This window comes from Tachysurus fulvidraco, chromosome 24 (assembly GCF_022655615.1).
Source record: "Tachysurus fulvidraco isolate hzauxx_2018 chromosome 24, HZAU_PFXX_2.0, whole genome shotgun sequence".
NCBI lineage: Eukaryota > Metazoa > Chordata > Actinopteri > Siluriformes > Bagridae > Tachysurus > Tachysurus fulvidraco.
In genome coordinates this window covers 7,286,376-7,308,672 of record NC_062541.1, presented here as the reverse complement: position 1 = coordinate 7,308,672, position 22,297 = coordinate 7,286,376, and the positions used below count along the sequence as shown (strand labels likewise).

The window sequence follows — 22,297 nt, the reverse complement described above, 5'->3', positions numbered from 1 at the left end:
TTTTACCCCATTCATCCCAGGCCCATTTAAAGTGAAAGGGGAGGCTCAACCTACCGTCGCTGTCCGGTGTTTCGTGTGTGAAATCTGATGACGACTTTGTACACCACGGCATGAATATTCATGATGCGAAATCCATCAACTATATTGAGCCTGAAACTGAGTGTGTTTTAACAATATGGCATTGTAGCAGTGAACCGGTGCACTTGCAACCAGAAGAACACAATAATGAAGAGCCACTGTGTGGTAAAATATACACAAATCTACCGTAAGAAAGTGAACTGAGCTAAGTACATGAAGATAATTTAACAAGAGATGCTCTCACAAAGCAGCATTTACAGAAATCTGGATGGAGATTAAGATCCCTAATGAGCAAGTAAGAAAGGAGAATAGGAAGGAAAAGCTTCCTGAGAAGCAACAAGGGAAAAAAATGAACTGTAAATAGACCCAAAAGGAAAAACACAACCTCGAATTCCACCTGAGAGTGAGATAATAAATCGATATATGTCGATGAAATGTCGTTAAATAAAAGTAAAATTGATTTTTAAATTAAAATTGATTTTTGAATTAAAAAGTACAAATTGATCTGGGACACACACACAGGCACAATAATAAAAAACAAACAAACAAGGCATCACAGAATTCACTTCAGGATTGTAACTTCCTGTCAGGCTTCATCCCTCTTCCTCGTCACCTCTTCCTATGGTGCAAAAACTATGGTAGTTTTTTATTCTTTACTTATAACACAGTTACACTGGTTACTGGTTTCACTGTTAAATGCTGCAGTGAGAGTGCTTCCAAGATCCAGATCACATTACATTATTGGTTTTGGGTTCTAAGGTAAGTTTACTTGTTTATAAAGTACTTAATGGTTTCATTCAGTCTCACACAGTATCCTGAGTTTCTGAAATATTGTACTGTAGAGCATAAGAGATCAGGTCAAGTAGCTTTGAGCCATCATTGCCCCAAAATATCTAACTTTTTAACCTATTGAAATTAGACAAATATTCATATTTTTAAGTTAACTTTTGCTTCATATTTTAGCTTTTGGCTATTATTTTATAATACATAAAACTTTCCACATTATTATTATTATTATTATTATTATTATTATTATTATTATTATTATTATTATTATTATTATTATTATATCATCCTAGTTTTATTTATTTATTTGACTTTCTTTCTTGATTCTTAAAAAAATCTTGTTTATGTTTTGTTTTTTAATGCACTTTGAGATGTATTTTATAGGTAACAAGCTATACAAAGAAAATGTATATTTTATGTAATAATAATAATAATAATAATAATAATAATAATAATAATAATAATAATAACAATATTTAGTAGATCAGGTGTTAAAATCTAGTTTTGCCTTTTCCCTCCTTTACATTGTAAATATTTGAGATGTTTAAACATCACTTATATACACAGATTTGAAACCTTTAAGTGTTTTTAAAGTACTTTGTTAGCAAGCCTGAGATTTTTGCTGTATTGCATACAGTGTGTGCACAAGTGTGTAGTAGATTGGAACTGTCTGTGAAACATCGAATTGCCTCAGAAAACTAGTACAGCATCGTTACAACAACGTGTTCTCAATGCTCTAAACTCTTCATTACTCCTCAGCAGAAGGACATTAAGTGCTTATGTTTAATCGTTCTCTTACAAAAGACACCATCAAGCTATAGCACCGTCATGTCACTCAAACTGATGGCAGTGTCTTCAATGAGAACACCATTTTACAAAAGCCACCCCCGCCCCCACACACACACACCCACAGACACACACACACTGTAAAGTGATAGCTGACATGCTGTCAGCAGCTTTGCGTGAAGGCTTTGTGCAAGCAGTGTCACAACAGATTATAAGTGGCGAATGCGTTCTCTGTGACTTTTGCCGCGTCGTATCGATTGTTGGCCTGCCATCTCGCACTGTCTATCGGCACTCCTGACATCATCTCCTTCACATATTGGATTCCACTCCGTCGGAGAGCTTACAAAAATCAGTGGGGCTCTCGGTCGACCTGCAGCCTCAGCAACTTAGCTAAAGTGTCTGCTTTCAAAACCGAACCAAACCCTCCCAGCAAGCAAGAATGGGGTCATGATGGAAACATGAACTCCATGAAGCACTTGCTGCTACACCGTTAATAACACTATAAACGTCTGGGGAAGTTTTGCCTTTAACTTCAATCCTAGTAATAGTCAGGGTGGCTGGTATGAACAAGATTAAAAAACAGTTTCATAGAAACGAGCTCAACAAAACTTCCAACAGCTGTAAGAAAAATCAGCAGAATGGTATGGAAAAAAGCGAGACTGGGGCAGATTTCTTTCTAGCACAGACTGTAGTGTCAGTCCAGTCATGTCCTGTAGGTTTGCAATGAAACATCCAGATAATCAGCACTCGAGACGGATTATTTACCCTGTCTTTCTTGCCCCCAAAATGCCTTGGAGCAGAAACTAAAACAGACAAACTAAACAGACAATCCAATCAAAGTAAAAATTATTTAAAAAGATGCAACCTTATAATTCTGATATTTAGAGAAAATAAGGAAACATTAGAGAGCACAAATGACTGTGTACTCTTAAGTAAATGTGTGTGTGTGTGTGTGTGTGTGTCATCCTGTGGGGATGTGGTGGCTCAGTGGTTAAGGTGTTGGGCGACTGATTGGAAGGTGATGGGTTCGAACCCCCAGGTCCACCAAGCTGCCACTGCTGGGCCCCTTAACCCTCAGTTACTCAGTTGTAAGTCACTCTGGATAAGGGTGTCTGCTAAATGCCGTAAATGTAAATCCTTATTTTGTAATGGATGAGATATGATAAACTGATTTGCTCTTAACCAGCAATAGATTTTAGCCTAATATCTTAAGCAGTAGTCACCGGTAACCATAGATGGTAGTCTAATCTGAGGTGTAATCACCTGAGGTAGGTCCCAAGTGACGTACTAAACACTACTCACTTACACTATACACTCTAGCGTTGAGTGTATATATTGAGAAGGACAGTATGTTCTCATATGGTACACTAACCGTTTTTAATAACCGTATGTATATTAAGGTTTACTATTCAATGACATGTAATGCCACACAATTAGCTTTAGCAGAATATGAATTTTTAAAAACTATTAGATTTGGGACACACCTCTGGTTTTCTTTCTGTGTCCCTTCACTCAGGAAATTTACTGGGATTATATTTTTGCCTAAAATGGAAGTTAATGCCATCATGTTTGGAAAGCAAAAGCTAATGACGAAAGAATAAGAGTGAATCTGTCGCTATACTTCAGAATAAATACCCATGAAACATCACTGGACTCTCATTTCATAAACCTTCAGGCTTTATAATAAGAATAATATACAAAAGTTTCCGATTTTCAGAATGAATTCAATATTCATTTCGATCTTCGTTCAACAAAGAACATGAAAACAAAGAAACAAACAAAAACATGCCCACCTTGTTCTTAGACTGAGATGTGTTCAATACACTCCTCATCTCCTTTCCAGTGTAAACGACAACACCTATTACAGTACCTGAAAAAGTAAACACACACACAATCACAGCTCACACTGAGAAATGATTAGCTGAATAAAAAGACATTTGGGTCAACATATCGTGATTAGAGATATTCTAAAGTATTTAAGCCTACAAAATAATGATGCCACTTTTTGTTAGGAAAGCTATTAAGTTCTTAGCAGAGGTACTATATTACCTACATGTCCTGGTCACATGACCCACTAACCATCAAGTGCAAATTGCAAGCACTTAACATGAAGAATAATTGTTTGTGTTCTGAATCTCTTGTCCTCTGGCTTCACACCACCTCCTAGCTTTCATAACAGATTTACTGCATTGTGTTCATTGGTAAATTCAGTGATGTAAACAAATAACAGATAAAAGATGCAAGGAGAGCTTCAATGTTTCCAGTGCACTTCAGAAACACACTCAAGTCTGTGGTGCAATTTAGTTCTTTAAATGGAGCAGGACTGATGGGGATATCCTTTTTCATCTGCAGGGATCTTGTGTTGAGTCTGGATGATGTCAGGAGTCTAAGTTTGAGGATAGACTCTGATCAAGGACAGGCCAAGGGGTGGCAAAGAGCTAGAAGAAACCTCAAACCTCGGGAGAACCAAGCGAGGCTAAGCCACAGATCGATGAAGAGGTGATCGTTAACACAAGCAGGAGGCCTACAGGGAAAGTTATAGCTATAGTGCTCGATTAGGATCAGGTTCGGATCTTGTGGCTGTTGTAGATGGTGGGGAAGACGTAGCGACGAGGCTGATCCGAGATCTGTTCTTATGGATGAAGTTTTGTATCAACACTAGTGAGAGACGGCACTTCAGCTCCCATTAACGGCTCATCGTATTTCAATGCATTTAGGCTAAGTGAAAATCAGAATCGCTGCAGTAAATATGTAAGATGTCAGCTAAACATTTATGTGTCTGCTCCACCGTGATCTAGGACAGCAGCTCCCAAACTGGGGGTCGCGACCCCCCGGTCGTCAGCAGTCTAATACTTGGGGTCGCTGTCTGGAAATTTTGGGAGCCCCTTATCTAGGACACTAGTTGATAAACTACAATGATCAACTACTGTGGTAGCCTAGTGGTATAGGTCCGGAACGACCAATCAGAAAGTTGCGAGTTTGAATCCCAGGTCCACCAAGCTGCAACTGCTGGGCCTCTGAGCAAGGCGCTAAACCATCAATTGCTCAGTTGTATACAAGGAATAAATTGCAATATAATGTAATTCACTCTGGATAAGGGTGTCTGATAAATCCCTTAAATGTACTGTGTATATACTGCTGAGTCCAGTACATGTGTATTTCTAGAAAAATAAATAAGTAAATAAAATAGATGAAAAGCAGGTTTGCTCACCTGATGCAACCACGGTGCTGGCCCAAAGCGTGTTCTCAATGCTCAGGCTCTCATGGACGGGAGGGTCACAGTCCTCCTGGGGGAAAAAAAATAAAAAAGTTGTTTCAAAGGTGTCAAAAATGTTAACATGATGATCCTAGCAAGAAAAAAAGAAAACTGTCTCAAATTTTGAGACAAATTCTCTAGTAAATATCAATGAACAGAATCGTGACATCATTTTAATAAACAATATTTTGTGGTAGCCTAGTGGTTAAGGTGTTGGACTATCGGAAGGTTGTGAGTTCGATTCCTATATCCACCAAGCTGCCACTGCTGGGCCCCTGAGCAAGGCCCTTTACCTTAATTGCTCAGTTGTATAAAAAATGTAAATGTAAGTCACTCTGGATAAGGGCGTCTGCTAAATGATGTAAATGTAAATATCATAACCTATGTCTATCTGCTTGTCTTGTTAATATTTTCCTGCTCACAATTTCTTTTTTTTTTTTTTCAGAGAAGGGGGAAAACATAATAATAATAGCTGGGTGTTTGGGACCTGCTTCCTGGCAGTGGCAACTGCAAAATCTGCTGAAGATTCCACAGGGCATAAGTGAATTGTGTAGAAAACTCTAGTAAAATGTGGCACTCGCTGAAATGTTTACAAAAAAACTAGGTTCATTTTGAAAGGAGAGAAACACATTGTAGAACATCCTACAGCTGTCCTCATTAGTACATGCCCACACATGAGCACCAGCAGGAACAGACAACGAGCTGCACGGACACACTGCATTTGTTTTCATCCTCTGTCTGCATACAGTATGTTGAGCTGATGTTACTTTGTCGTGAAATAACAAGCATCATTTATTCCAGCATTTAGTCAAGCTAAACTAGCTCGGTCATGCTCATACAATGTTATGTGAGTTTACAAATCAGCAGAACATACTGGAAATCTCTTTAAAATGCATTAGTTTTCCCAGTAACTCCCAGGATCATAATGTTATATTAACTAATAGCTGGAATAAATATGTTGTATGAATTATAGTGCAGTTTGTTTACACAAGGAAACTGTCCTCATTTACAAACTTGGCTTTAAACTAGATGATATCTTGAACTTAAGTTTTCTTTAAATAACTGAGAAGCTTTTATGATCTAAATGGATGACCGTGTTATTATATTTAAAAAAGAAAAAACAGCCATATAACCTTTCCAGTATACAATAACCTGTCATTTTATCAAGCGCCGATTAAAAATAGTGATTGAATTTTTCGAGTCAGATCTCGGCTTTACCTTTTCACACATATTAGAAATGTACACAGCAGATGGCTAAAGGGCACAGCAGGGAGTTTTGTGACACCTATGACACACACACCCACACTGCTCTTAAATGCAGGCATATGATGACAAAGCATCAGGGGTCGATCTGGTTACGGATCGAATGACTTTTCTGATATGATAACTATGACAGCTCAGCAGAGATGTGTTGCTTATGTTTAAAGGCAACGGAGGTAAAAGCGAAGGTTATTTGGACAGAAGGATCCTGACATTGTCAGTGATATGAGGACAGTAAATCAGTGTCAGCTCTTTGCAAGTAAGTTTAATATTTACATTTACAGCATTTGACAGAAGCTTTTATCCAGAGACATAATAATGTCTGGAGGTATCCAAAAAAAGATGTTATAAGGACCAAATGTTTCACAGCATATCCTGGTGAATTAGCCAGGAATGTTCGGATCCTGGATCAGCCCTTTCTGGTCGAGCCCTCGGATATGTGTGGGGCTCAGGAGGGTGAGTCGGCACAGGAAGTGATCTCCATCCTCTGCCTGCTGTGTGGCCAAGAGTGAAGACTGTACACAAAGACAGGCTTTGTGTAGGGGCTCCTTCTCCTTTTCTTCCTTTACGCTTTCTTTCTCTCTTTCTCAGCACTAATCTGATGTTAATAAGGAGCTCGGCACAGCCGGTGGACATGGGCAGAGCCGAACAGCCTGTGATGTCATCTAGATCGGAGGAGATCAGCTCGTTCGCAGTTTTGCATAAATGTGTGTGTGTGTGTGTGCACACATGAACAACCTTTCCTTACCCTAGTAAAATTTCCTTCAAAACTGTGTATGTCCAGCTGAGGCTTCTGCGCATACACATATGCAGTGATGGAGAACAAATCCTGCAAGAAGAAGCAGAAGAAAAAACTAACATGAGTTAAACATGCAAACTTCCTGAACAGGATTTTTTTCATTATATGCTCAGGCTAAATCCTAAAGCCACACACCATCATACCTCACAGCATTACTGTTCAAAGATAATGTAAAAGCTAGAGATGACCAATGTGACAAATTAGTGCATTAACTCTTTTTCATATTGTCAGTATACAGACACTACACAATGTATTTTGAAATTGGATTTGGGTGTGAAAAAAAAAGGTCTTTTCTGATTTATTTTTATTTGTCAGCCAATATAATGTTTCCTGATTCTAATATTTAATAAAGAGGTTATTTCTTAGGACCCCAGAATATAAATCCACCATCTTGCCACAATATTCAGGACAAATGTGAAGTATTTGGCTTCATATTTACTACATACACACCACCACTGTCCACATTATTAGAAAGAGCTGCACACCTGCTGTACACCTTATACAATTATCCAAACAGCCAATGGTGTCTCTGACCATGACATGGCTGTTGGTGCCAGACAGGCTGGTTTAAGTGTTTCTTGAGAGTTTACCCAGAATGGTACACAACATAAAAATCATCCTAAAATCATTAAATAATTCTATATTTCTATAAATAAAAGAGTAACATATATATATATATATATATATATATATATATATATATATATATATATATATATATATATATATATATATATGACTCCAGTAACTGTTTTACAGAACTATTTATATGAAATGTAATGTCCAAAAAATTTTTAAATGCTTTTATAATAACTTTGAAAATGGTAATTTAGCCAATTTTTTAAGGATTTGAAAAATACGAAGATCTGTATACAATTTCAATTAGCATTCGGACAGTTTCATTGACCTAATCGACAGCTGAAATGCCAACCTTTGCTGTCCAGATAAAGAAATAAATTGTCTTAATAAGGTGTTGGGTCGCAACAAACCACCACAACGGCATCGATAAAATCATTTCTACAGTAAGTGTGGGAAACAGTATTATCTAATTGATATAATTAGGAAATTCATAAATCATTCATTTATTTATTAACAAACTTTAAATAACATTAAATAATCCACAAAAAAAGTCTTACACAAGTTTAAATGCAGGGAAACATTTCCAGCTAGAGAATATTTAAAAGTCAAGGCCACAGGAAACCCTATCCAGCTGCTCCGACTCCCTCGGCACACCAATCATTTGACGGCTTGCTGAAATTTTAATTCTGTGATCGCATTAAGTGGTTTTGGAAAGACAAATACAAATCTGAACTGGTGGATGGGTGTCATCTCAAACCCGGATGGCACTGAGGAGACAGATTCGGCCCGTGTCTCCGGCTCAGGTTACGGGCTCGTGTGTAACAAATGCTCCGGCTGGCGAATCAGATTTACGAGCATATCAAACATGAGCCTCGGATAGAAGGGAACATCTGATGGAGGCAAAGCGTGCGGGACATGGTGATAGAGTTACCGCTCAAAGCAACAGCAGCAGCTCTGGTTCTGCTGTTCTGATTCGCTGGTGAATAATGGTTCAAGACAATTTGTGCAGTAACATCATATTGATTTTTTTTGTCCTGTTATTATAGGTGTGTGTGTTAAGTCTGGTCACTTCTAAAAATGTAGACATACAATGAATAAATATAAAAATAAAAGAATATGTCTATAACGTTATAGGAGATTTGGAATGAAAAACGAGTGATAATTTAATAAAAGCGTCATCTCTCTCGTTTCATCTTCTGAGGTAAAAATCACTCACAGCAACTACATCATTCTGCGTGACTCCACTGATCACTGGTTGGTCTTACATCGGTGCTGAAACAATCACTGACTTACTAAGCAATGTTTTTTTTTTTTGGATACACTTATGTGGCCCTTCGTGGAGTGAAAAGAAAAGAAACGGCTTGTAAGTAACTCACTTAGGTAAATAAGTCTGGAGATTGTTTCAATAATTAATTTATTTGTTTAAGAAATTCATTATAATATGTACTTTTCTTAATGAAATAATATAATATCATTTAATAGAATATAAAATAAGCAGTTTTATATATATATATATTTTTGTTTGGTATCAATTCAATTCAATTCAAGTTTATTTGTATAGCTCTTTTTACAATAGACATTGTCTCATTTCTTTTTTGAATGATTTAATAACTTGTGTGTATACTTCTTGCCTAGTGTTTATTTTATTATTTATTTAACTAATTCCCCTCATCCAAGATAGTAAAATAAAAATGAACACGCTTCATATCACAAAGATATGACATGTGTAGGTGGAGGCCACCGAACGTTCTGTATGATGAAGACACGCTTACCCCCAGCGCAGGTAGCCTCTGAGTGCAGGCCACAGCGACCTTCAGTTTCCAGTCAGTTTCTCCATCGAGCTGGTCCGTCCTGATAAAGCACGCTCCTGGGAAACATAAACGCATTCACTGATTTGATTTAATAAATCTCTACAAGCTTTTCGGTACAGAGCATCAACGCTGGCACTAAAGCGTGAGAAGAAGTGATGAAGATTTTAAACCAAGCACACGCATCGCCAAACTGTACGTTATTGTACTGATAAATGAGAAACTCCTGATGACTCTGAAGGGCAGATGATGGACAAGGGACATCCATTAAGGAATAACCTCCAGCCTCAGCAAGTGATCAATAATAATAATTTGCTTTGAGTGAGCGAAGCAAACGCGGCTTTTGGAAGGAGCTGACTCACATAAAAGGAGAACTGATAGTAGATGTGAACGGGTTACAGTGAAGATTAACTTAAACAGAGGGGACAATTAGCTTGATTTGAATATCTGATGCTCACATTAGGACACACTGCAGCAATATTGGCATATGGATGATGGATGGAAAAAGCTATAATCCCTTAGTTTCCGTTACTCTACCCCGAGCTTATAAATGGTTTGCATTTCGAGTCACCTTTAATCCGGTTACTGACTTTCAGAACCTGACTGTAACGAAAGGACATTTAATAAAAGAGGCTTTTAAAAGACATTAAAAAAAACATACCAGACTTTTCTGTAGTTCTTAGAAAGATCATATCAGCTGGAACTCTCTGATTCTGTACAACAAGGTCACAGGATAAAGCACGTTAATCCAGACAAGATCACATGAAGAACAAGACAATAATCTAAAACTAAATACAAATGTTACATTAAATCCAAATAAATTCAACTTTAAACATATATCTTATAAAAAGCAATGAAGTGTAAAGACAAAGGTGTCCCTGATTAATATTATGTGGCATTTAAAACAATTTTTATCCACAGATTTCTCTCACTTTCTTTCTCTCTCTTGCTAGTTTTTTTTTTACTTTGAAATGACTATTTTTCAGATTTTTTCCTCATACGTATTTTCATATTGTTTTCCCCACTTTCTTATTTCTTTTTAAATGTCACTTTCTCTTTCTCCTAATCTTTTTTTCATTCCCTTTTTTTCTCTCTCTCTTCTCCTCTCGCTCTTTGTTAGACGTTTTTGTTTAGTTTTTCTCAATTTCTTTCTTTGCTTCATGATATCATGTCTTTTTTTTTGTCTCACACATTATTTCTCTCCATTGCTCCATCGCTTTCACTCGCTGGCGAGAGTGGAACGTTTTCACATCAGATTTTGGCCAGAATTTAAACTCTGTGCTGTGGCTGTCTTATGTATGATCTTATATGTGGCTGTCAGGAAATAGGTGTGAGATCACAGCACAGTAACTTTACTCTCACTATAGCATAGGCTCTGAATAATTGAGCAAGGTCACAGGTGACACGAGCAATTACAGAGAGCCGACCACAAGCTGTGAGAAACATGATGCACAATAAAAAGTATGACAGGATGTCAAGAGACGGATCACGTAGACGTTTAGTCCTGTGCTGACCAAAAAAATAAAAAAAAACAGAGGGAAACGAGAGGCAGAAAGCAGAGCATAAAAACCTTCTCGATGATGATGAGGTCTCCAACTTGTATGTCTGAGCTCTTCACTTGGACTTTGCCTGCAAAGGAGAATCATAAAAAGCCATAAAATGAGCTAACAAATCAAACAACAAAATATTCAAGCAGATGATATACAATGAATAACAGGAAGCTCAAAGACAGGGAACTGTTATTTTCCTTTGAGAGCTCGAGGGGTTTTTCTTCTCTTATAGCACAGCTAACTTTAAAACACACGATTCATCAGGTTACTGCTTATCTATTTCGAAACAAAATTCATATTCAGTATGGTGGTGTCTCGACACTATGTATTTTGGATAGAGTGAAAATAATCGCTGACCGAACATTTGTGTCTGAGGAGTAAAAAAAAATCCATAAGTGAATCTTAATGAGAAGGTTTTTGCGTGATCCATTCAGACTCTGAACAGCGTTGAATGAAACATAAGCTGTGTGTAACTAAAATAAAACAAGCTTTCGCTGGTGTGACTCTCGAGGAGTTGTGTCTGAAGTGCAGGAATCTTCTCTTATTTCCCATTCTGCTGTTAGCTGACTCTCTGTAGCGGTAGAAGTGTGTTTTTATCCTGTGTTACAGCCTTTGTTTTGTCTGTCGACTACATTACTTAATACATAGAAATATCAAATCAAGTGCCTTAATTTGAACAATTTAACCATATAGACACCACCATACTGAATATGAATTTTGTTTCGAAATAGATAAGCAGTAACCTGATGAATCGTGATGAAATACTCTTAGACTGCAAGTTAGATTGTCTTATCACTTATGTTCGAACTACTGTAAACAGCTCCCTCATCAGCTTCCCGTTATTCGCGCTTGTGAATAAAAATTGTTCCAGCCAACCATGTTACTGACTAACTAAAAAGCGTAAAATCCTTTGCCCTGAAGTGTGGACACTGGAGACTACTTCAAGACAGCTAAATAAATATACATCTCCATCAATGGTGACAAACAAATATTTAACTTCTGCTATGTAGCCGGTCATACAAGCCCCTGGGCAAGTTGTTGCTATGGAAACAATAATACATTAAAGTGAGCTTGAAGCTGGAACTACCGACAGATCAGAGAGTAAACTACTTCCGACCAGTCAGTGGGTTTCTGGGACGTAATCAATACCGTGCTATCGTGTGAATGAAAAGCATGCAAACTTGTCCGTGTAAAAATGTCGTCTGTTACTGAGACAGAACTCGTTGGTCAGCTCCGGTTCAGACCAAAGCAATAATTAGCTTGTTGTGGAAGCAGTAATGTTCACGGGTTACCTCGGACTGTGAGCTTGCTGTACATCTGAGAATTCATCTCTTTGTCCCTCCTGTAGCGGCGGACCTCGTCCACGGCCTCTCTCACCATGGTGACGGCCAACACAAAAGCCTGATTGACAGGAAGAACAATGAAAATCTGCGAAAGCTGCCGAAACACTGGCTTTAAAAGACAGCTTGTTTGATCATGCGCACACGGTTTGGTTTATGGATTTGTTGCAATCAGCTGAACTCACCAGCGGCGCCCAGTAGGTGTAAAGATAACCGATTTTCAGGGACGGCACAAACTGGGAGCAGGCCACCACCAAGAAATACAAGTTGAGGAAAAACTTGAACTGCTGGTATAAAACCTAAAGTAAAGAACAGACAAGAACAACCTGATGACATCTTATTTTGTTTTTTGTGCCTGTCCAGGGCAACAAGCGGTCTGACACGTTTTCACTGGAGTAACATTAAAGCTCACTGTTCTGCTCTCTCTGTTCAATCACTGTTCTGATAGATCATGTTCTCCCTGTTCAAAGACTGATCAGATATAGCTGGCGACCTAGCAGCGCTTCAGACGAAAGGCTCTTTGCCTCATGCAAAATTCATAGGACAAGCTGAAAATAAAGTTACCAGCCACACTTGAATAAGACATCAGCCAGCAGTCATAACACAACAGATCGGCTGTACACTTGAACGGAAAAAGGTACGTCAGGATGCTGTTGCCTCGTCAGTTCGCTGATAGCTCCTCGTTAACCTGATTACTCGCGTTCTCAGGGTAAGCTGTTCTGAGAACGATGGGTAGGGATTTCGATTTTAAACAATGTGTAAGGTCAGATACAAGCAGGAGCCATGGATGGACAAATCATTTGCCCAGGACAAGCACATTTACTTGTCTTTTATACTCAATTTAAGCTGAGAAATCATTTCAATGACAACAAATTACTGACTGGTCTATTTTTTTTCTCATGAGGGACATGACATTTAGTAGAAATCATTAACTCATATATTTGCTTTTAACCTGCATAAAAGCTAACTAGCTGCCATACATTAATGACCATGTTTTCAGTCTAGTTAAAGGTGGGGTGCACGATGTTTGAAAGCCAATGTTGACATTTGAATTCACCAAAATAAATACGCCCCTAACCCAAATGGGTCCCACCCCTGTTTTGATAGCTCCGCCCACACATACACCAGACAAGTATAACCCAGACAAGTATTATGGTGGAACCTGTTGGGGCAGCTGACCGAGGGTATATTTTTATTAATAAATGAACTTAACAAGTAATACTATGGTAATACAAATGTGTTTTTGTAGTACTGTGTGTTGTACCGTGAAAGGTTTAGCTCTGTTTCACGCGGAAGACATTCAGTTCTCTCCAACGCTGGAAAGCTGATCCTATACTAACACAGGTCCGATTTATTGCCTTATCGTAAGCCTTTCTTCGCTTTCTTTCTTTGTTTTTATCCTCCATGTCAATGTTAAAACCGCTTTCTGCTAATGTCACACATGCGCACGGAACACTTTCTCCACCCATATTGACAAGACACGCACCTTTCTGCTCATTGGCTACACGTTAGTTTTGTTTTTGTTTTGTTTGGCGGCCCAACTCAGTTTTCTGAAGCATTTCTCAAATATCTGAGACCCCACCTTTAATTAAACACGGGTTTGAAAAGCATGTTGGAGTGATGAATAAGTCATTTTGTCCAGCCTTGATGATGCACTAACCAACTTCACAACTGTAAATGTAATCTCTCTGGTAATAAATAATAAATAACCCTCACCATACATTAACACCCTTATGTTCCATGTTAATTCTGAACTTACCCCTGGCACGAAGGTCAGGATGTTGTATTTCTGGTTTTTGATGGCATTTTTTGGGTACTTCTCCTCACATTTTTCAGGATGGCCCAGCCAGACGGTTCGAGCCTTCAGCTCCTTCTTCCTTCGGCACACATGAGCCAGATACTCGCAGCATCTAAGGTTCAGGATGTGAAGGAAAAAAATTACAGAGAGAAAGGGCTTGATGTGGCTTTCAGTATTCAGCAGTAATCAATCAACTGATTAGTAAAATTGGCAACATTAAAAGAAAACTAAAAACATAGCATAATAATAAACACATAATGCTTGCATGTTTTTTTTTCCCTTTTAACAATTGATTTAAGTATATTTATATCTATTATATTTACAATGGCAATTATTTTTGAGTGAGTTGAGAGCTGAACTATGACGTGCCTCACTTCTAGTAAAAATAAATAATCAAAAGATAAAGAATAAAATGAATAAATCGATTAAAAATATCTTATATGAAATAATAGTAGCAGTTGATACTCAACATCATTCCTTGTCAAAGTGCTTTATTATTTATTAAGATTTATGTCAGTTCCAGCATTTATTTTTGTTTAAAATCTTTTATTCTGTCACTTTGATCTACATTCAACATTCAAGACTATCGTTAAAATACGAGAACTGAGTTAGAGTTGTTTTATATTTGTTGAAGTTATATAGTTTTATTTGATACAATAAAAAAAACTTGAATTAAGATTATATTAACAAGCATGTACAAGCAGGCAGATGAAGAGTGGAGGATACAGGACAATACATGAAGATAAAAGTTCAGAAATGTCACTGCCGAGTCTCCGTAGCATCCCTGTTCCTGCTTCTGCTTCCACTCTGAACTGCTCTCTAAAGCCAAGCCCAAGTGCGTACGCTAAACTCTCGTACGCTCCCCACTCTGAAGGTCATACAGCAAGCTTGTTGACTTTTCTATCCGTTTTACATTCCACCTGAAGTCTACACACATCACGCTGATGGAGAGGATAGCCGGGCCACTGGCGAGTGTACACAGTCATGCTGATTGGTTTGGTTGGCATTAACACAGATTACATAAACCTGGAAAAAATACAAAAATATTTGTGTTGGCCTATCTGCCCTCAGTGCGCAAGTTGCCAGCACCCTGATTCATAAGAGAGATTATTTGCTCAAATAAACGTTGTTTAAATAATTGGCCCGTTTGAATAAGCAGAATCACTCTGCTTGAATTATTTGTTCGTTTCATAATCCTTTGCCTAAGCACACTGAAAATTACTGGCAAGCACCAAACTGGTCAGCTGTGTGAAATCCGATTTGTTCATTAGGGAAACAGAATCAATATGCAGCTTACAACTGAGATGCATCACCGATAAACAAATGACAAGGGAAACTAGAGCCAATCGAGCAGACGCTTTATATACATAACACACCAATGAGAGTTTAAAGTTGGTAATATTTCAATATAAAGGAAGAACGAGCTGAGGTTTTTCTATACAGTGAACCAGACTGAGTTTTGACCTAAAAAACAGTCGCGCTACTTAACCAACTGACTGATGATGTGCAACTAGAACCCAATGCGTAGAGAGCTGTGTGTGGATCTGTGTGTGTGTGTGTGTTTTATGCACAGTTACCTGAGCATTAATGAGCCTGACAGAAAACCTCTCTCCAACACACTGATACACAAATCGGTGAACGGATACAGCATGGATATTTAAATACACGTGTCAAAGTCCAGCTTCAGAAAATGCCTTGCTCACAAAGGACATGATAAGCATCTGACAAGACTGACCAGTGACGACACAAAACATTTTAAAGTGGTTCTGTTGTGTTTCACATCAGCGCTTCAAATTACCATACTAAAGACACAAACGTCTTTAAACAATTCAAATGGAAAAGTAAAAAAATAAAATAAACATCTAGTCTGTGAAAACTTATTAATTGATGAGCTACCTTCCGTTTAATCATTTACATAAAGTGAACTATGGCCTGTTTCTGCAACAGCATAATCTGAGTGTTCAATTCAATTTGTAGAAATATTCACAGAGTCCACGATCTTGTGACATTTCACATGTTCTCACTATGTCCAGAAAGAAACTCTGGGTTCAGTGCTTTCCTCTTATCACCCTAAAACATGGCAGAAACTGGACTGTGTGTGAGTGCACTGTGTCTGCAATGTGCTGTTCCATCCAGATAAATTGCTTACTATGGATGGACGGACGGACGGATAAATGGATGTATGGATGGTGGAATAGATGAATGGATAAAATGATAGGAAGGTGGAATGATAGATTCATAAATGGAATAATGGACAGACTGAATAAATGGATGGATGGATAGATGGATGGAATGGTTGGCTGGAACGGATAGGCTGGACAGAATGGATGAAACCGATGGACAGATAGAATGAAAGGTGAGTGGAATGGATGGATGGAATAGATGAATTGATCAAATAGACAGATAGGTGGAAAAGAGGGGTGGGTAAAATAGATAGATGGATAGAATGGATGGATGGATGGATGGATGGATGGTTGGATGGTTGGATGGATAAATAGATGGATAGAGAAAATGGATGGTTGGATAGAATGGATGGATAGAATATATAGATGGATAGAATAGATGGATGGATAGAACGGAGGTATGGGTGGATCCGGCTGAGATGACTGAACTAAAAAGGGCAGTGTTATTTGGTTTGGTAAACTTAGCCAAAGAACTAAGAACTTTATAAAAATCATTTATAATCATTTATTAATCATCACTGTTCATCACTAATCATTTATTTAACACCAGCATTGTTCTGACTTATTTTTCTACTACATTTCAGTCTGATATGAACTCAGTAAATAATAATGAATGTAGGCTTTTCCATGTTATGCCCTGTATCCCTATATTTTTAGTAATGCATGTAAATGATGACGGAATGAAATTCATAAGTGTTAATGTACCTTCCACACAACACCTTCCAGCCTCCACAGAGGAACCAGCCCAAGCCGTGGTGCCTTTGTCTGAGCCTGGCTCTGGGAAGAGTGTGGTAATCGCTTTCGTCACTCTCAAAAGCCTCCTCGGACATCATCAGTGGCATCTCGTCGAGATTTGAGGCCTCGTCTTCGATTTGATACCTTGAAAAAAGAAAACGTTGTTTTCTATTTTGAGACTTCTTCAGCACTTCAGTGGAAAACTTGTGATGTCATAACGGTGGTGTTTAATATACAAACAATCGGAAAGTTTTTTTTAAACTATTGTGGATGTTGTGATATATTTATAGATTTGGTTCCAGGCCATTTTCAGAGGGTCTGAGGCATTAAAAATTAGATTCCATTATACTTATTACTGATTATTATTTTACACACAGATTACATATCCAGTATATCATTCACAGATTCACAATGGACAAGCAGGATTAGAAGTCTGTTTGTTTATTCCAACAATCAGAAAAATGAAAAAAATAAAACGTTTACAATAAAAAGTTAGATTAGTTGTCATCTTTTATCCTACTTAAATTGACGCCTGGAAAGGAATAATACAGGGCTGGGATATACACCGACACTTCCACTTGTCCAGTCTGCTATCTAATGAAATTATTTGTTTGCCAAATAGTATTAGCCAAGCAAATATATCCCATAGTATTATGTGGATGATTACAATCCTGACTCCAATCATTAAAGGGCCTAACTTGTGGTTATCAAGACCTTCAGAGTAGCGTACACAGGAAAACATGCTAATCCGATATTACTTCAGTCTGGATCTCTAATCACACAAATCTCCCTCTTTATACACCATGACTTACTCTTTTATCATAATGCATCCTTATGAACTTCCTTCATTTTTCCTTTGCATGCTCCTCGGGAGAAATAATCGGGAGAAATAATTCCCGATCAAAAACATCTTTGAGATTAATACCAAAGAACTAGAAAGATTAGAAAAGACTTAGAGAAACAAACAAACAAACAAAAAAAAAAAACGTGTTAATTTGAGAGTACTCCGCACACTCTCACATATCTCCAGTGCTGTGTGGCAGAAAGCTACAATAACACGCTGCGATGAGCCGAATCTCCAGAGGATATCAGATTGCAGCCACACATTATCCCAGCATCGCCTCCACTTACATCCTACTGTACTGAGCTGCTTCCATCTTAGCATTTCAGTTGTCTATGAGTTCAACTGAAGCGGTTAAATAATTACTTCAGTAAATGTTATTATGATTTATCAAATATTACTCAAGATTACACTTACAGAGGCTGTATTGGTGAATTGTGAAAAAATGTGATTATTATTATATCTACATTCTATGTAATACCCTCATTATGGCCAATCACCGATCACCACAGTTCCCTAATGACCAATCACTGATCACAATTGTTCCTCAACGACCAATAACTGTGCACCATTGTTCCTCAACAGTCAATCAATTATCAGTATTGTTCTAACTGACAAATAATTGTTCCCCAATAACCAATCCCTGATCATCAGTGCTATCAACAGCCAATCATTGATCACAAGTACTATGGGCTTGTCCATCGCTTTATACAAATTATAGCATTTCATGAAACTTTTCTATCCTTTAGTGTCTTCATTCTTCATGTAACATGTTTTAATATGCAACTTATTCAATTCAATTCAAATTTATTTGTATAGCAATTTTTACGATGGACACTGTCTCAAATCAGTTTTACAGAACATAAACATAGAACAAAAGGTTAATATAAAAACTAATATAATAGAAATTTAAGATTAATATTAGATACATTTAAATGTGTTTGTATTTATCCCCAATGAGCAAGTCTGAGGTGACTGAGGTGACTGTAGGGAGAAAAAAAACTCCCTTGAGTGGTAAAGGAAGAAACCTTGAGAGGAACCAGACTCAAAGGGGAACCTCATCCTCATCTGGGTGACACCGGAGTGTGTGATTATAAATATACAGATATACAGCCAAATTATCATGATGACTATTTAATATGAAAATGAATCTACAGCATCATTCCGTTATTAATAATGATTTTAACCTCTTTTTTTGCCCTGAAGAGAATTAGCATAACACTTTCTTTCAAGGATTTGTTCCTCCTATCTTCAAGCCTATCTTGTAGTCACTGGGATCTAAAACTACATCTGGATTTCAGTACAAATGTTTCAGCAACAATGATTATTATTAAAAGGAAAATGAATTTAAGTTAAAAAAAAAAAGGGTATTATTGAAAGTTAGACGACGGTGGGAATTATTGCACAAGTAAAGCACTGAAATAGTGAGGGAGAGCACTGATGACTCAAGACATGTGATATACTTACTTATAGACATGTGATATACTTGTTATGCTTACTAAAACTGCCAGACACAGGAACAGTTTCTTTCACACTGATTAACAACTCAAACCATAATTATATTCACTGCTTCATATCTATAAGTACTGCATTATCAGGACTGTCAGTCATCACATCATCTGTTATCAGCATAATATTGCACAATATTGTGATTTGCACTCCCACACTTTACGTACATAACTGAGCAGTCATATTCTATATTCATATTTAATACTCACAATGTCTATATTGTATCTCATCGTCTGCATTGTCTTGTATAGTTTGTATAGTATAATGTTATTTATGTCTGTACTTTTGAGAGTCACAAACAGCTGGAACCAAATTCCTTGTGTGTGTCAATAAACCTGATTCTGATTCTGATAAAGCCAAAGGACATTTTTTATGCAATACTGGAGCTGAATTTTAAAGAAACGTTATAAATCATATAAGACGTGTTTAAACAATAAACATAGCATTAACTACGCTTAATTAACAACGTTGACACTGCGACTGACACACTGACAGCTGACAAGGAGGCTAATAACAACACATAGCTTAGCCTGTTAGCAAAAAACCATGAAACAACATTAAATAACACACTTCAGAGATGCTAAAATAACATTTACATTTAAAAAAGTCTCAATTGTACATTTTAACAAGGCGGTGATTACGGAATAACAGTAGGCTTCTAACCTGAGAGGTGTGCCAGCATTGTAATAAAGGTGCTTCTTGAAATTGTTTCGCATAGGATTCAGTGGGATGCTGTCAGCCATCTTGGCTGAAAAGTGTACAAAATGACGTCACTTCCAACCGCCACTCCCGCGTCCGTATTGTCTCACACTGCGCACTACCGTAATACTTAGTATAGAAGAAATTGACTTCAAGGGCCGTCTGTGTGGGTACTATTAAATACCGAAGTGTTCCGTTTTAAACGCGGGAAAGTCAAAAGAAAAACTACCGTAAAGGCTGCTAACTTCACTCTCGTGCAATTAATACAAAATTATTAAAATAAGAAGCGTATATAAGACTAAGATTTTTCATTAATTGTAGGTAATTTAATATTTAATATATTAATATATTAATTTAGATAATATATTATCTATAGGTATAGATAATAATAATAATAATAATAATAATAATAATAATAATAATAATAATAATAATAATAATAATAATAATAATAAAATACAAATAATAATAATAAAATAATAATAATAATTAATTAATTACTACTCTACTACTACTACTACTAACTTGTGCATTAATTCCCACCGTCGTGGCCTAATGGTTAGCGAGTCTGACTCGTAATTCTAAGGTTGTGGGTTCGAGTCTCGGGCCGGCCACGACTGAGGTGCCCTTGAGCAAGGCACCAAACCCCCCAACTGCTCCCCGGGCACCGCAGCATAAATAGCTGCCCACTGCTCCAGGTGCGTGTTCACTGTGTGTGTGTTCACTGCTGTGTGTGCACTTTGGATGGGTGAAAGGCAAAGAACGAATTCTGAGTATGGGTCACCATACTTAGCTGTATGTCACTGTCACTTTCAATAATAATAATTAATACTACTAATAATAAAGAAAATCATCATAATAATATCACCAGTTTTACATTTTGTTATTTTCCCAACATTTGATTACTGTGTTATAGTAACAAATATGACATTTGTAAAGTGTTATAGATTTATGCATAATATTTATTATGAAAGGTGCTAATAATTTTGCACCTGACATTGATTTGACATCCATGTACTAATTTGGCATATTGGCATTTGGCTTGTTTAGGACAGAATAATGCAGTTTTTAACAGTGGCTAGTCATTGGTAAAGCTTAACTTTATGTAGACTGACAACTGACATCCTTCATTCAAGGGTTCCAATCATTCTAGACATTCAAAACTCATCGTCATTCTGTGTATAATAAAAGAATGAGCACCTTCAGCAACTTCTTCATCCTGGTCAGGGCCTCAGTGGATCTAAACCTTATTCCAGGAACATTTAGAGCAAGGACATAAGGGGTTGTGTTAGCTTACTGGTTAAGGTGTTTGACTACTGATTGAAAGGTTGTGAGTTCAAAACCCAGGTCTGTTAAGCTGCTGCTAATAGGCCTGTGAGCAAGGCTCTTAACCCTGAATTGCTCAGTTTTATAAAATGAGATAAGTAAAAATATATGTTGCTTTCAGTAAGTGTGCCTATTAAATGCTGTAAACAAAATTCATTGCCGTGTACAAGGAAATAATGTTGGAGATGCAGTGACAAACAGCATACCGCACTTTTTTTTTGTCATGTTTCATCATCTTGTCATGTTATTAAAAATTAACTTATTGTTATTAAAAAAACACTCTTTTTGACTTATTGAAACCTGTGCCATTGTGTGTCAACATCCTGTCATTTAACACTCCTACATGGATTGAAATTATACTAATACAGTATCAGTAATTTTTGCCAAATTTAACAAAGTAAATAAAAGTCAATTTCTCTGTGATTCTTACCATAAACGTTTTGTAGAAATTGTGATATAGATTTGTTCACAGAAATCTGACAATATCTGTATTTTTATGACAATACAGTAAAATGCCAGAAACAGTTTAATAGATTTCAAGTTCAAACAGGTCTTTGAGAAAAAATAATTATTGTAACAATCTAATTTAAGCTCTTTCTATTTTTAACTTAATATGGTCTAATTCTATTTAGGGATCCTTGTATATGTGTGACAAGCTGGGAAAACCAAATGCTATCTTGAACTGAATTGTTGTAAATTGTTTATCACACAGCTTGTAACATTCTGTTCACCCCCAAAATTTAGAATGAGTAAATTCCACTTAAACATTCCAATACCACATACATTTTTTTGTGCGATCGTTTGATTACAAAACTGCTTTGATTAGGTTTATTTCAGTATTGCACATAGCTTTTGAGAAACTGATCAAAATGTTTATAATATATACTGTGTGTATAAATACACACACACACACACACACACACACACACACACACACACACACACACACACACACACACACATA

The 22,297-nt window shown here is 37.1% G+C and overlaps 1 protein-coding gene across 3 annotated transcripts in view; it reads right to left on the bottom strand.

Moving 5' to 3' along the window:
• Positions 1 to 20,126, bottom strand: part of atp9b (ATPase phospholipid transporting 9B) — a 34,785-nt gene extending 14,659 nt beyond the window's left edge. For all 3 annotated transcript variants that reach the window (XM_047807885.1, XM_047807884.1, XM_027175749.2), the window contains exons 1-11: positions 19,972 to 20,126; positions 16,929 to 17,102; positions 14,002 to 14,152; positions 12,428 to 12,541; positions 12,195 to 12,303; positions 10,923 to 10,981; positions 10,014 to 10,065; positions 9,317 to 9,411; positions 6,915 to 6,995; positions 4,862 to 4,937; positions 3,444 to 3,520 (exon numbers count right to left, since the gene is read on the bottom strand). In XM_047807885.1, coding sequence (XP_047663841.1) covers positions 3,444 to 3,520; positions 4,862 to 4,937; positions 6,915 to 6,995; positions 9,317 to 9,411; positions 10,014 to 10,065; positions 10,923 to 10,981; positions 12,195 to 12,303; positions 12,428 to 12,541; positions 14,002 to 14,152; positions 16,929 to 17,102; positions 19,972 to 20,051 — 1,068 coding nt within the window. In that variant the 5' untranslated portion in view covers positions 20,052 to 20,126. The remainder of the gene's footprint in view (positions 1 to 3,443; positions 3,521 to 4,861; positions 4,938 to 6,914; positions 6,996 to 9,316; positions 9,412 to 10,013; positions 10,066 to 10,922; positions 10,982 to 12,194; positions 12,304 to 12,427; positions 12,542 to 14,001; positions 14,153 to 16,928; positions 17,103 to 19,971) is intronic.
• Positions 20,127 to 22,297: the final 2,171 nt, after the last annotated feature.